We start from the raw sequence: 17,195 nt of genomic DNA on the forward strand, positions 1-17,195 counted from the left end.
AGGAAGTAACAGGGAAGAAAAAAAAAAAAAAACCCACACAACAATGAATCCTTAAATGTGACTTTGAAAACATCCCATTCACTTTTTAATCCCCATATCACTTGTGTTACAGCTCCCTTAGACTTTCTGTAATGGTAAACCAATGTTGCCCGCTATCACTACGTCTACACTGTGGGACCTTATCAAGTGAAAAAATACAGATAAATTTTAATAATATTCAATTCACATCAACCAAGTAAGCATAGCATTGCATCCTATTACTTTTGGTACTCCCATTAACACAATAAACTTTTTCAACTCTGTGTCGTTGCATATCAAAGGGGAGGAAGGAACATATATGTGCCAGTCTGAAAATAATGGGGAGATTTTTGACAATGTCAAGTACCATTATCTATTTCCTCTTAACTGAGCACTAGGAAAACAGGGTGTTTCATCATCTTTTACTACCCCCTTAGGAATCTTTGGATCTTACGGAAATTTCAAGTCTATGGACCACCAGATAGATGTAAAATGCACGAGGAATACATGCAAAAACAGCTGCTCCACTCAGTAAGCATGACAGAAAATCACTTGCTCATTTATGAAGGCACATTCAGAAGGCACCCCATAAATGACCTTCTCTTCTAAGCCAGGTCATGCATAGAAATATAACAGGCCAAAATAACGGAGAGATATAAAGTCATGAACATATTACAAAGTTCACTTTTCATGAGCTAGAGAATATAAATATTTTTGGTGCTGGACACAGAATTTTCGTATCACCATTTCATTGTATTTGTAAGCATAGAGATAGAAAATATAAAGTGGAACAAAAAATAAATGCAGGCTTGATTAGTTTTTAAACTATTTTAGAAAGAAAAGACAAGATTGAACTGCAGGCAAGTATGATATTGAACATCACTTCTCACTCTTCCTGAGAAGGATTCATCATACCAAATGCAAGATATATTTCTCACCTATAGTGCCCAAAGAAGGAAACAAGTACTTCTTTGGCCCCGTTCAACTCATCCAGAAGCAAATAAGTAAAACAGATCAGACAAATTGTGCCCTTCTGCACCTATTCCTGTCACTTACGAGGAGTCTAGCTAGGATGACCGTTGCAGGTGCAGAAGTCCAGAGAACAGACTTCTGCATGCTAAACTAGATGACTTTTAACCACTTTGCAACTTATGCCATGCGCCAGCTAAAATCTTCAGAGCATGGACTGGCACATAGGATTACCCTGTAAATGGTATGAATCTTCAACTTTCACTTCACATTAAGTGAATAAATGTTGCAAAGGAGCCTGTAAGAGGAACTATAAATTAAGAGAAAAAAAAACCCAAAACAAACAAACAAAAAAAAACACCACCAAAAAACCTCTGCTATGATCCAATTTTCAAATAAAATACCATAATACTTTTCCACAAGAATTCCTGCAGAGTTGTAAAACACGTATACTGAACTGTGGCAAGTAATAAGTCTGTTTACTAGGAAATAATTACTGCCCCAGAATAGGATCAGCTATTTCAGAGTACATAAACGCATTGCTGAACTACTTGTTCTTCACCAATTTTTTAAATAATAAAACATCTCAAAAAAAGCAAACAGATTTTACGACAAATACATTGCTGTTACTTTAAATTATTTTTAAATTTTCTTATTACAAAATCTTTCAAAATTATCTATTTTTCACCCCATTCACAAAGACCATACTTTTTTTTCCTGTCTCATACCTACAAAAAATTTTGGAAAAACAGCTGCACCTCAAAATCTGAATTTATTCACAGAATCCTAATTAACACCTGAATGGAAGGAGGTCCAACATACACAGTAGTAATAAAATAAATTTTAAAAAGCAGGACGTATTGTAATTTCAGGTATTCACAACCTTAACTTTCTCTATAAGGTTTTAAAAATATAACCATTTGCAAATAATATCTTGTTTGGGCCCATATAATAGTCACTGTTAAAGGAAATCTGATGTCAGCTGAAACAACAGACCAAAACGAAGAACTAAACCAGCTGGCTTCGTAAGGCTTTGATGAATACTAACAATAGACTGTTTTGTGAGACCCTACAGTTACTTCTGGACCAGTGCTAGTTTCAGAAAGAAAATCCCCAACCTGTTATCTCATACAACGTATATTCACAAGTTAACATCTCCAGAACAACCTGTAATAAGAAACACTTCTAGCACCATTCAAATAATCCACAGACATTTGGTATTTGTATGTTCAAATCATGTAAAAAAAAAAAGTTTAATATTTGTACTGTGAGAAAGAAAATTAGTTACTATATGTACATGAAGTGATTCTTACACCAATGGCAACTCATAAATGTGCCATAATTCGCAATGGCACATCAAAAGAAAGAAATCATAATCAGGATATAACCCTGATATTAAGAGATATTGTCTTCTTGTAAAGATAGTCAAAAAGGTTGGAAGAAACTGTATTTCACATATCTATTTCTCATGTCTAAGCATATGCCTAAAACCCACACAGTGATGATTGTTCTCATCTCTCAACTGAAAATCACAGTACAGAATCTTCTGATAGGAAGTAAGAATTATGCTCATAAGCCACCTATATAAAAAAAAATTACAAACCCACACTGGGAAAAAAAAATATCTAATTAATTAATCAAATATTTCATTTTATTCCTTTGACAATTCATAAACAATTATTTTGTGTTTAAACCCACATTGAGGGACCTGTTAACAGTCTACACAAATATTCAAAATCCCATCTAGAAATTTTTTATATCACAAAGTTAGCTATTCAATTTATCTATCATTAATAATACCATTTAAAATGAACAAACTCTTATTAAAAAACTTTGTGTCTCATGACTGATAGACAAACCACTTCTGTATAAAAGTTTATCACTGAATCCTAAAAACATGTATTAAAATCTATATAGATCTTAAAATTCCTTCATGTTATATCTGCTGCAGCTACTGAGTATTTTATTGGCACAATGTCATTAAACAGTGTAAGATATCTGGTAAACATCATGTCATCTTGTGTCTAACTGTTCAGCATCAAGAACTGTTCCTTCCTAAAACCACCTACAATTAAAATGGGGAAATATTCAGACAAGCATAACTGATAAATTCAATTAAATAATGCATTTATTCTCTTGGTAAAATTACACACTAAGCTCAGGCTAATTTTTTTTTAGAAAGCAGCTCACTAACAGCTCAGTTCACGCTCAGCTGGATCAGCCCTTCAATTAAACGTGCTTCATCTCAAGCTAACAATCAAACCAACTGACAATTCAACTGGTATCTCCACATAGACATTCAAATGCAATATTTCTTAATTTTCATTTTAACAGGAGCACCGTGGCTGCAGGAATACAGCCCTAAATTATTTTAAAAAGAATCTGTATTTCTTCTGTGGATGAAAGATACTATTAACTGTCAACTCCAGCTTTCTCCATTGTATTTACTGATGCTCTTCATCAGCTTTTACCAATTCACCAAAAAAATTGTTTCACCACTATCTTGAAAGTAATAAATCAAACACAACTTATTCTTAAAAAACTGAAGTACTGCTTCAATTGTGGGGTTTTTTTTTCTATTTTATTCCTTTACTACTTCATGTATTTGCCACCACCATTCACATGAAAACTATTTTCTCAATGCTACTTTTTGTTGTTTTTTTTTTTTAATTCTTCCAACACCTCCAAGAAAGCACAATTTAATTTTAGTGTCCTTTTGGTAGAAGACACAAGTAAAGCCCTTGGTAGACAGTAAGCAAGAAATTTGTATTTACATGCTACTAAATTTCTGAACCACAATTTTCGCTGAGACACATCGATAGAAGTGAATATGTTTGATGCTATTTAGCATCAATATTGACAAATGCTTGACAGTTGCAGCTGATCATCTTCAGATCTCCTCTCCATCTCCATAAGATCAGTGTGGTTTGACGCTGTTAGCACAGGAGAATTAACTGTTTAGGCTCAACAAAATCATGATCTCAGCGTCAGGTAAGCAGGGGAAGAGTAAAAACTCTTATGACATAATGACACCTTATTTCAAGCAATGCACTAAACAGGACTCATCTGAGTAGGTTTCTTTCTTGTTCTCCAAGATTAAGTGGTCTCTCAAAACATAAAAGTAAAACTTCTATTGTTCTATGTAAAGATATTAACAAAGCTTTTGAAAATTCAGTCAGGATGGTCCAGTTCTTTCAGAAGCAAACTAAAAAGCTTCACACTCAGATGGTTAATCCCAATATGCAATATCTTCTCATCAGACACATCTCCAAAAACATCTTTTGCCTATAAACTCTCAAAACTTGCAGCTGTAAAAAAGAGTTTGGATCTACAAGAATTTTGGTTTTTCAAACATATTGTGGTATCATTAACAGGGCAGGTTATAAAGGGGCACATAAAGGACAACAGAGAATGAGTGGACTGAAGAGTTTACTGCGGTCCCGTAGAAACATTAAAAAGTATTCTGGAGCTTGAAGCATTTTTACCTAGATGTCTCTCAGGTATTACAAGAGCTATTCATCTATCCTCAATCTTAAAATCTTAATAGGTTGGCTACGCACCATGAAGACTAGAAGCAGAACACAGGCTATATGGTGCTTCAAGAGATTTGCACTTCATTATTCAAGAAAGCTTTTCACTTTTTGTGAAGTCAATAAGACAGCTTTGTACTAGAAACAATTTTTTATAACATCTTTGAGAAAATGTTCCTATGTTATTCAGCACTTTAGACGGGAGCTGTAAAGACAAACCTAAACTTTCTCCTCAGTCCATTATCCTCAGGAATATTGACTCCTAGGTGAGACCATGCTCACCATTCAGTGAGCACTGTTGATTACTACTAGTATCTATGGTATCTAGACTGTGGTATTTAGACTGAGAAAAGCAGGGACACAATAGGAACGGTGGGAAAGAGTAGAGAACAAGAGAGAAAAAAAATAGGAGAAACAGGCAGTGAGGGCAGAGATACCAAATCACTTTGGAGCATTATCACCTAAAATAACTGGCCCTCCATGAACACTCTGACAGGCATCGTGTTTGGCAGTGCTGTTTTAAGGATACAGAGCAACACGCCTTAGGCTTAATCCTCACACCGACATAACAGAAAAAAGATTTCTCTGTGAGCAGCATGTACTGCAGATCACATAGAGGAAGGCTGACATGAAACTGCAGTGTGTGTCCGTTCCCTAAAAACTTTTATTCTAAGAAAATTATTTTCAAGTTGGCAGCTTTATAGTACTACTGCCAAAAGATATGGTTATTAAATAACTGGTCACACCTCTAAAAAAAAGTGTGGTTAAAATAGAAATACAACATTAGATTCATTTGTTCATGAAGATCAAAATATACTGAATCATTGAAACAAAATTTCAGGTTTGAAAGCCTCTGGAAAAATATATTACAAAACATGTACTTAAATAAACCGGCCTCAACAATGCATAATAGCAAGCTTTTTATGGATATATAGTGTATGTCTTGATGTAAGTATACATACTTACAGGTTGAGCAGACTAGTAGTGCTCTCACCACAAGCTCACTGAGTAACTTCCACTTCTGCTCCACTTTGGAGGTGACAGCCGGAATGAGAATCTCTGCAGGGACGTAGTACTGAATTGAATAGGTCACAAAAATCCCAAAGGAGTACAGAATTTTTACAGACTGATACAACCTGTTGAAAACATTTACAGAGGTTCACGTAAGTTGCAAACTCTTCATAAAAAAATTAAGATTGCTAATGGCACTAAGGTTTATATATATATATATATATATATACACACACACATATATATATATATATATATACACACACACACATATATATATATTTTTTTTTTAAATATTTTTCACCCCAGGAAACAAAAACATAACATTATCTGCTCGTGAGTTATAACAGCCTATGAAATTGCAGAAGATAAGCCAAGTACCAAAATATGAATCAAAAAAAAGTTATCATGCAATCATAATTGAATAAACTTAAAGCACAACAGGTTAAAGAGATGGCAGTTATTTGGGAAAAGAAAATTCACGTAAAATATAGTCTGTACATTGATAAACCTTTCACAATGACCGTAAACACTGGATATTTTAAAGACAAATGCCAATATCCTCCAGACTTCTGCATATTCACAAAGTATTGCTAAAAAGATTTTTCACACTGGGAAGAGGGAATCTCATGAAATTTAAAACTGGAAGGAGTATCTTCTAAGGCTAGAAAATATCCGTAACAAATTTGCTTGCTATCCACACTCTCCTCTTCAAAACCACTAGGTACAGAACATCATTAAACTACTGTGCCATGTCATAATACTCCATAGGGTTTATAGCAACACAAAGGAGTGACAAGTTCTAGAGCTCCAAATTGTGTCAACCTTATGCCAGTGGCATGATATTTTACAAAGAAAAATAAATTGGAAAAAGAATGTATGCATATGTGGAAGAGTTCATTCTGATGTACAAATGTCCTTCCAAACATACAGGACTGGAGCTACTGGAACTAGACAGACATTTTAGGGATCAAGCTATTTGTATCTTTTTTAAAAGACTGTATTTTCTTGAAAAGCTACCTTATAATGGTTTTAAATTCTGTGCCAAAGACAAGCTACTGTCTTTCTCCAAGAGTTCAGTTACATAAAAAGTGAAATTATCTCTACACAGACTGGTAAAAGGCACAATTTACATTTTAAGAGGAGTGGAGTATTTTTGTTCTCATTAATCTCTTTCTGTTCTAGTGTTATTCCATTCTGCATGTCATCAAAGCATAGATGAAAATGTTCAGAAAATGCAACATAGTGTACAGTTTATTTGCAACAGTATAGAACTCAGCTACATTTAACTTCTCTCTGCCTAAATTGGTTCAAAATACTGTACTACTCCAAAAATATTAACTGACTTCAGATCGTCCAGCTTTCATCTTTATGGTGTTTGTTTTGGGGTTTTTTTTTCAGATCTGTGCAGAACCAAAAACCCTATGCTATAAGTAAAGGAAAAGATTATCAGTATTTATCAGGAAAAAAAAAGTGTCATGTCAAAGGTGAAGGCAAAAAAGGATAAAAGTTTACATCTACCCTTATATAAACTACATCTCAGCAAGACGTATAACAAAAAAAGCTGTGAATCTCAAGTATAAAATAAGTAAAATATTTTTTTTAATGTTGAAATGGGTTGGCAGCCTAACTTTAATGTAATTTTGCAATAACTTGTGCATCTCGCTTCTTTAAAAGTATGTTGAAAAATAACCCATATATTGGCATTGTCTTGCCAAATTTTAGATAACAAATATCTTTTCTTCCCCCAAGATAGTTAAGGTTTTTTAGATATCACGCTCATGCTCTTATCTCACTTATCATAATGCAGTAAAACCCATTGCTATATGGTTGCAGCATTATTGTTTTTTCCTTCATGATCTGTCTGAAGGTTTTCCTATATCTTCATCTTTTTGTAAACAAAAATGTCTACAGATCTACTCCAAGGGAAGGTCTCCAAGAAACCGGGTCAAGATTTTTTGTTAAGTTTTAAAAAAAAATAGAGTAAATCTTCCAAAAAACATGAAGTGCGAACACTCTTACCACTGTTACTTGTGGCTGAACAAACAAGTGGGAAAGAATCACCCATGCCACCAACAGTTTTAAATGTAGATGTATTTTTAATCTATGCTGCATAAACTACAAGCATTTGTCATATGTCTGCTTACAGCCAACTGATAGAAGTTATGAGTCTTTGAGTATGATTTTCTTTCTAAGAATGCAACTAAGAACACAATCAAAGCTTCTGGGTAAAGTTTTGGTTCATTTGCCATGTGGTATTGTATGTTCACAAATGAGAGAGGAAGTATTTCTCATTAATATCCTGTGATAACAGACGATGATGCAAAGCAAACCAAAGCACTCAATACCCTTTTTTGCTTCAGCTCTCAAAAAGAAGTCAACTGCAACCAGAAAGCAAAGGCAACTTGCAACAGTAACAGAAGAAAAAACAGCCGCCAGAGTAGGGAGAGAACAAAGGAGATCCTTGTCTGCATCTCTCAAAGCCTGGCAGGAGTCACTCAAAATGTACTCACTTCGAGTATCATAACCTGTATCTATTATTACTAAATAAAATCCAGCCAGGACTGCTTTGGGCCCCTCATCCTGGAGCCAAATGGCACAGCATGGCAAAATTTGTATCCATACAGTTCAGCTCTTTCCCACCAGAACAGGATACCTCCATCATCCTTCCTTCAACCTTTTGATGGAAGTGTTGAACACACAATCAGTAAAGGTTTTGGTACACTGGATTGATTTTGCGCAGTGGAATACAGATGAACTCAAACAGCTCGACCTTTCACGCTTCTCATCTCACAAGCCAGTTCATCAAATTTTCAATTTTTAATGATACTGAAAGACTGCTAACAAAAAAATGCAGCTTTTTTATTAGCTGAAAAAATAGGCAAAAGAATTAAAAATGTATATATGGGGAAAAAAGAAAAATACACTTTGATTAAAAATAAATTTTGACTAACAGGTTCTAAGTTATTTGTATCAAAGGCTTGACCATCACTGTACACAACTCAATAAAGCCACAAAGACATGTTCAAAGGGACAGAAAAACTATTATATCACTTTACATGGTGACATAATGGTGTTGCTAGTTTGGAAGCCACTGCTGTTGTAACACACTTCCTTTTGATTGCTGAGCAGCTTTAAGTAATTTAGAGGAAAAAACAGAATCACTTTTCTATCAGTTCTGCAATACTGTCCTTATTCCAGAAGATTAGATGGATTTTATCTGGTTTACAAAAAGAAAAACTGACCAGCTACCCACGATCAGGCTGTAATCCTCAGGCTTCAGAGCACCTGAAACCTTTATAAAAATAATTTCTTACAAGATATTAAAAAACAGGATTCAAACTTTAAATACACAGTAAGCATCTCCATTACATTATTTTTCTAGCTTTAAAAGGATTCAAATATTTCAAATTAGGAAACAATTTTTATATTATTAAAGTGATTTTACTAATAAGTTAATATTATATTCCAGGCAGATAAAGATGGTTCCTTAGGCTACCTTTTAAAAAAATCATGTAATATCTGAAAAAAGTTAACAAAAGTCTGCCTCTTCAATTCTATATTTTAGATTTTGTTGTACCTCTTTTAAGGGAAAAAAATTTGAAACTAGTGTAACAAAATTTGCGTATTAATACAGCTAGACCAAATAGGACATTAATTATCCTAAGACTCCACTTGAACTAGTACCTTGTATCAATTTTGTTGAACTTTAATATGCTACAATATTTGTATGGTAGTTAACCCTTAGGATTCACAGTAAGGGAACTGTTGCACACAGACGGTCACTTCTATCTTAACAAAGAACAGCTGGTGGAAACAACCTTCAGCCATAAGAAGATGAGACCTCAGCCAAGGACAAAGAAGAAATTTTTTATGATAAGGGTGGTGAGACACTGGAAGAGGTTGTTCACAGAAGCTGTGGCTGCCCCCTCCCTGGAAGTGTTCAAAGCCAGGTTGGACAGGGCTTTGAGCAACCTGATCTAGTGGAAGGTGGCCCTGCCATTACAGAGGAGGTTGAAATACATGGTCTTTAAAGTTCCTCCCCAACTAAATTTTGTTTAGTGCTCTGGGGTACTGTCCAGGGTAAGACAAAACCAGATGACTTATCTCTATGTATGTGCCCTGAGCAGCTTGGAGGTTATTAAACTCATAATGCCAGTTCTCCACCTTATAGAATACCAGTTTCCATCTCTTTAATTATCTCTTTCTTTGCATTAGGTCTGTAAAGCCATTAGGATAAATACCATCTTATCATCACATCTGCACTGTAGCCAAGAGCTATTTGAAAACTCTTATTCTAGCAATTTTTTCAACATTCATCCTTCAAGACCCATTTTATTATCATGTCAGGCAATTAAACTTCTGAAGAATATCAAAAATGCATAGCTCATACTGACTCCAAGGAATGAAAATGAAGAAAAGAGAGTGAAAAAGTAACACTTGAAAATGAAGAACACTCTTTAAATGTGTTCTAATCTTTCAAAGAGTAAAAAAAGGAGTCGTCATTCAGTTCAGCAAAGCAGTTTTTGTTTCACATAATTTGAGATTTCACTACTTCAATATGCTACCACAAGACACCAGAGAACAAGTAGATGTAAGCATATAACATGTGAGACATTACTTGATCAGAATGAAAACAAAATACTTTGCAGTTTTTACACTTATGCACTGTTAATGTACCTAATTTTAGGCCCACTGGACCAAAAGTTACTAAACACATTTAAACTGTTACAGCATATATCCATCCAGAGATACAGAACTAACTATGCACCAATTGAAACAGTCTTCAGTGCTTCTTCAGTATGTGAAATGTGAAGCTCTCAGAGCATTAAAACAAAAGCTAAAAAAAAAAATTATAATATCCCTGAGTCAGTGTCAAGCAGAAGCTTGATTTTCCTGATAGGAAACCATTATTATACATTATCCACAGATTTGCATCTGAACAACAAATCTACTCATCTCTGCTCTCTTCTATTCCAGTTGTTTACCTGCTAAACTCAATGATTCCACTAAAAAAGGCCACTATATTACCATGATATCCAAAGTAAAACTAGCTGTATTCAGAACTGCAATATAGCTGGTTGCAAAGCACATATTCTTCCTTCAATACACCTGGAACTGGCTCTTGCTACAGATGGAACACTTTACTATAAAGATTATTAATCTGTTTCCATATGCATTTCCTTTTAATACAAAAGAAGTTGCTGGGTAGGATCATAGCTCAACTGTAGAAGGCACAGAAATAGTATATACAGTACACTTTTAAAAGAGTTTGAGCACCTATCAGTTATAAGCATGACAGAACTGAGGCATGGAACAAGCTTTACAACTGTTTTGCCTTCCTGATTACTGGTTTTAAGTCACATATGCACTTACCATATATCTTGTGGCAGATTTAAAGTTATGCTGCCTTTGATTTCATCCCCAAAGCGCAGATAGCCCAGAGTGGCCAGTGAGATATACAAGGTCATGACGATTCCCATGCCAATGTTCAGCGCCTGTGGGAAACGAGTGGTGTCCTTCATTCTGTTTTCCAAAGGAAGTACCTGTAAATAGAGGGAGAATCAATTCCATTTTATGTCCTCACAGTAAAACTCCCCTCTTTCAAAGCCAATTTCCAAAAATTTTAGGTGATTTTATTAATTAATAGGAATACTCTACAATAATGTTTTACTACCTGGAAGATTACTATGTTTTATGTACCCAATAGAAATGTTCAGTTACGGAAAAGCACCTATCCTGGTTGGAAAACAGCATCAGTGTGGAGATATAAAGCAATATTTATAGGTTAGGAATACTGATAAGAGAAACTTATGGTGCCCAGATGAAAATACATAGGCAATACAAGTAACACGATTTCTTTTGTAAAACAATTGTTCCAAATCCAAGGGTAATTCTATTTTTATTAGATATGTCTGCATTGTCAGCCTCCAGCATAGACAAACCTACCATGTACATGGTTGATACACAAGCTCATGCTTAGCAGTCAGCCTCAGCTCTCCCCAGGCAGAGGGAAGTTAGAGTCTATGACTACTAGAATATGTACTCACACTCCTTTTCATCTGACTGACAGAGATAGAGCCAGGCATACTAAGCACTGTTTTTCCTAGACATAGTGTAGGTGCTTTGAGCCTGAACTACAGCCAAGTGAGCTTGCTGGGCTCGCCAGCACTTCAGAGTGAAAATACAGGATTACAACAACTGCATGTAGTTTGCTGGAGCAAATGTCTTATACAGTGCACAGAATTGGTAAGTTCCAACTTAAGTTTTCAGCCACCAACACAAAATTTCCAGGCAAGGCAAGAAATCCAAGTAATAAGCTCACATGCTGCTCTTTCCAAGGAGCATGCAGCACATGCATGCAGCACATGGCAGCATTCAGGAGGTAAGTAAGCAGCAGCTGGAAGCCAAAAGACAGCACAGGAGTTTTTCTGCTGACTAGGAAATGTTGCAAGGCAGTGGAGGGACTGGGACCAGCCTCCTAGGCACTTAACCCCTAGGTAGCTCTACCTAGTTGGGACTGCCGTTGCTGTGGGAGGGGTGTACATGGAGCCTGGAGACTGTTCATGACTCTGCAAAACTGCTGGACCTGAGTAACAGAGGTGGTGACTTGCTGCAGGGCAAGGTCCCAGCTGGAGTGGCCACCCCTGGCATGTCAGGAATTGGACCAAGACAAACTCCTGAGGGAAGACACCATGCAGATCTGGGGCTACAGGGATAATGAGCTGCTCCTTCCTCAGGGCAGGCTGAGGGCAACGGTTGCCTGACATGCACAAAGTGCTCTGAATTACCAAGCCAGCACGGATTTATCAAGGATAAACCACACAGCCAACCTCGTGGCCCTTTCCAATGAACAAGATCCATCCAAAGATCGGCTCTATGGATGAGGGGAAAGTGGATGTGATTTACTACAACTGAACAAGGCTATCTATGCAGGATCCCTCAGCACCCTTTGTAACCAAATTAGAAAGAAAAGGACTGGATGGAAGGATTACAAATTAGGAGAAAGACAGCCTGCACTAGAGGAATCAATGGGTACTGAATTCAACTGGAGACTGGTTACTTAAATTGCTCCTGCAGGGTTGATAGTAGGGGTGATGCTGATCAATATCCTCATTAATGACCTGGATGATGGAACAGAACATACCCTTAGCATGTTAGTACATAACATCAAGTTGGGAATAGTAGTTGACACAAAGGGAAGTAGAGCCTCAGTTCAGAGGGACCCCAACAAGCTGGATGGACTGGGCAGAGAGAAACCTCACAAAGCTCAACAAAGACAAAAGCAAAGTCCTCAACACTGGACAGAATAATGCCATGCAGAAGTAGAAGCTGAGGACTGTCATAATAGGGAGAAGCTCTGCAGAAATGTACCTGGGCATCCTGATAGACAAGAAGCTGAGCATAAGTCAGCAGCCCACCTTTATGCAGGCTGTGCATGCACATGTGCTACACCAGCAAGCAAATAGGCAGCAGGTCAAAGAAAGTGATTCTTCCTCTCTGTGGCACTTAATACTATGTCCTGTTTTGGTCACCCAGTACAAAGATAGACATATGGGGGAAGTCCAGCTGAGGGAGGTCAAGGCTAGCAAGCTGGAGCACATGAGAGGCTGAGAACTGAATTAACCCAGCCTGAAGAGAAAGCTAGGGCAGGGAATCTCCTTGAAGCCTTCAGCTAACCAAAGGAAGACAGGGCTTGCAGAGAAGACCAAGCCAATTTCTAAGAGGTGCACTGTAAAATAGTAAGAAGCAACAATCACTAGCTGCAACACAGGAAATTTTCAGTTGGACATACGGAAAAATAGCTTTATAAAGAGAACAGCTAATTGCTGGGACAGGCTACCAAGAGAGTTTGTAGAGCCTCCGTTCTCAGACACTTCCATAGATCAGCTGGTAGAGTCCCGAGTAAACTGAAGGTAAACCTTTTCTTGAGCAACAATTTGGACTTGACCACCTCCACAGGTCTCTTCCAATTTAATTTTTCTGTGGTTCTATGGATGAACATTGTTACCTCCAGCAAGACGCTGTGATTTCTTATAGGCCACATGTGAAAAAATTGATAAAGTGATTATTAGGAGGAACTCAATCTAGATATCAATATGTGAACTGAAGTAATGTGAAATCAAGAGAACAGAAAGCAAGTACCACTTACAGTCCTCACAGGCAACCTAAAACTATTGTTCTATTTTATTCTTAACAGCTGTTTAAATTTTTTGTTTTAGTTTTTAATCTTTTTACATTTCAAACTTTTTAAAGGCAGACAAGATTATCATACAATTGTCTATCTGAAACTCTAGTTCATAAAGGAAAACAAAGAACCAGTGACATGTACTATGTCCAATGTGCTTGAGACCAGAGGAAGCATACAAACATAGCATTTTCTAAATTCTTCCCCATACTGCAATTTTTTATCTTTTGAATTTAAATCCAGTCAGTCTGAAGATCTATGTTTCTCCAAGAAAACAAAGACAATTAAGAAAAATTAAAAAGCAATTTGAAAACATTATAGGATAATTCTGTTAAGCATACTAACTCTGCTTTTTAGCTATCCATTAAATCAAGTTTACTCATTAAACTCAATGTCACTTCATGCACACTAATGAGTAGGTCAGAATAAAACATACTACAGCTAAACATGTGTTTCTACATCATCAACCCTACTTTAACAAGAAAGCTTTCATTTATACTGTATTTAAGGAAAATATATGCAAAAAGAAATATAGGATAATAATATCATTAGACAAAGACACATTAACAGATCTTGAAATTATATTTTAAAATGTTAACTTCTCCATGCTTATCCTTGAGTTAGTATCAGGATTAGATGCACCTCCAAACTGGACAGATGAGGGTGCTAATGCAGCCCTTCCCACAACACAGTCCAGACGACTGCCCCTTCCCAGCCTCAGAGAGAACCCTTCCCAGGTTCAGGTGCTCTCTCTGAGCAGCAGTGGGCATGTCAAGCCAGTTGCTGTCACCGCAGCAGATGCTTCCCTTGGCAGAACTGATCCCCAAAGAAATTATGCAAAGAACTTGATCTGGGTTTTATATCATCTACTCCAGACATGCTGAAAAGTTCTATACCTCACAGGATTAACATGAAGCCAAGTAACAACCAATTACATATATATTACACAAACTCACTGCTCCCCAAGCTGCTAAATTCCATTAGGATCCAAAAGAACCACGAAGTGCACATAGGGAGATAGAGGCCTGACAGGAGGTATGACATAAGCCAGTGCTTGTTCTGGCACTATGTCACTGCTGGGCAGCTGCTGGATAGATTTTCACTCTAAATTTCTTCCCAGTCCCTGTTGCAATGACTTCAGAAAACCTAACATTTAAATTGAATGCAAAAAAGATAAGGTTCTTTTCACAATGTTTTTTAGGTTTTGTTTTATTGCTTCCTTTTTGGAACACTGAAGCTGAACATGCCTTCTTGTCCTTTTTTCTGAAGCTAGAAATTAATTTCACTCTCCAATTCTTTTAAATTTTCTTTAAAAGCTAACACCATACCTAGATGATTTAAGACCTTTGAAAGAAAAAAAAAAAACCACATCTTTGATTCTCTCTGTCCAATACTTGCATCATAACATCTCTCAAATGGGAAATGCGTCATTTCAGTATCTCACACTAAGGCTTCTGTGTTGCTCTACATTTGTTCAAACAACCATTTCTGCTCTAACAAGCGGTATCATTAATCTAGTCCAGTACCTCCCATGCTCTTCTGAGCTATAACTTATCACCACATATACAACCACTGCACAATCTAGGGATGAGAAATACTGTGATCATGGAAAACTCGGTCTTCTCTCCCAAGCAAGGTCACTGGGGGCAGAATGCTGGAGGCGAGAGAACCATGAGATAAGTTTCAGAGTTTTGAAGATTTTTTAAAAAAAAAAACCCTTTTTTTTAATAGGTCTTTTCCCTGCTTGTCATTTCCATGTGCTTCCTTCATGCTCTTTCTCCCCCATTACACACTAGTCCCTTGTCATAGCCCTAAAACCCTATGAAATCAGTATTTTAGACAAAGCTGATCCTTTTCATAATTTCTCTCATTTTCCATCATTTTTCTCCCTCCTCAATTGAATAAATTCTCCAAGTTTTTCTCCATATCTGCTTCACAGAGATCTTTCTATCATTTGGAGACACTGGCACATGTCACTACTATTAGCTTCCTTGAAACATAATATATGATTCTTCTAGTAACCATCAAACTTTGGTTTCTTAATTTACAAAATAAGCATAATCCTTTCATCTACCAAATAAACTCAAAAGTACCCATCATTTACTGGTAAAGAAGCATAACTGAATCTTTGAAATAACCTGGTTAATCTATCATCATCCGTTATGCAAAGTATTTTCCCTTTCATTTCAAGCTGCATGAAGCAGGTATAAACATCGTCCAGTAATATCACTGTCTCCTCATTCCTTGCCATGAATATCCTGCTACAATCAGCCTTTCTACAATTAAGCTGCAGGGGGCTGTCTAACTCTAATCAGAAATCTCTAAAGTACAGTTTATATGACTGGTCCAAAAAAAACCCACAAGAGAATTCAGCTTGAAAATAATCAGATAAACGTTGATTTAATTCTCATGGCCACTAAAAACTAATCTTGTAATGGGAAACAATAGCAGGCGAGCTTAACGTTTAAATACATAAGGTCATCTTTCCCTTTTACAGGAAATACCACTAAAATAGCAAGAATGAAGCAATCCTCCATCCCTTACACTTGTAAAATAAGTATTTCAGGTAGAAGAGACAGCTATACAGGTGTTTTAATTCATTTAAGGTACAGACAACTCAAGAAATTTGGAAAATTAAAACCAATGTATTTACAAACATTAATTAAAGAAAAAAATCTATAATCATGGTCTTCTGCTAAAGCTATGTTCATTCAAAGCAAAAAGGCTGAGGTAGCTGATATCAAAGGTATTCAAGATATGTAAACATAAATTCTACTACTTAATTCACAAAACCAAAAGATTATATCCTCAGTAAACCAATGTAGCTCAGACCTGGTCCCTTCATTCTTGTCTGCAAAACATACCATTTAATTAATTGGTTCACTGAAAGGTGGCTCTACAAATCTACAGCATCCCGGGGAACTGTCTGCAGAAAAAGTATGGTTTCTCCAAGTAAAATAATGATCATAGCATATGTCTGTTATATCGCTATGCTTTCCTTGCCTGTCCTTGTCCATCTCCTCTTTCACTGTATAGAGAAAATCTTCTGCAATAATTTGAGCAACAAGCTTTTATTCCATCACTTTTAGATACAATTTTAAAGCTCAGCCTCTTGAGGAAGATACAGAACGTCACTATTTTTCAACAAGTGCAACAAACAATCTAATTTGCATTAACAGATCCCTCATGACTGCAAATAAAGGGGTGGTTACTATTACCCAAGGAAAGATGCAAGCCAAATGTTGACTGTACATCAATTTTTACAGTAAAAGGTTTATACAAAATAAATAAATCCAGAAGCCAAGTTCTCTTGAGAGAACACTACCTTCTGGAATTTGCTGAGCAATTCCAACCACTCCAACAAAAACAAAACCAAAACAAAACAATCTTCTTATATTCCAGCAACTACCTGTTTCACCAGAGTAAAGAATTACTCATATACACACACACACAAAAAAAAAAATCTATTGCCCAATTCT

At 36.3% G+C, this 17,195-nt stretch overlaps 1 protein-coding gene across 1 annotated transcript in view; it reads right to left on the minus strand.

The window, feature by feature from the left end:
• SLC36A4 (solute carrier family 36 member 4) overlaps positions 1–17,195 on the minus strand; it is a 97,794-nt gene that overhangs the window by 40,957 nt on the left and 39,642 nt on the right. The window contains exons 9-10 of the mRNA XM_026854229.1: positions 10,905–11,074; positions 5,484–5,653 (exon numbers count right to left, since the gene is read on the minus strand). Of these exons, the coding sequence (XP_026710030.1) occupies positions 5,484–5,653; positions 10,905–11,074 (340 nt within the window). The remainder of the gene's footprint in view (positions 1–5,483; positions 5,654–10,904; positions 11,075–17,195) is intronic.

Source organism: Athene cunicularia, assembly GCF_003259725.1.
Source record: "Athene cunicularia isolate RWA chromosome 1 unlocalized genomic scaffold, athCun1 chr1_part1, whole genome shotgun sequence".
Taxonomy (NCBI): domain Eukaryota; kingdom Metazoa; phylum Chordata; class Aves; order Strigiformes; family Strigidae; genus Athene; species Athene cunicularia.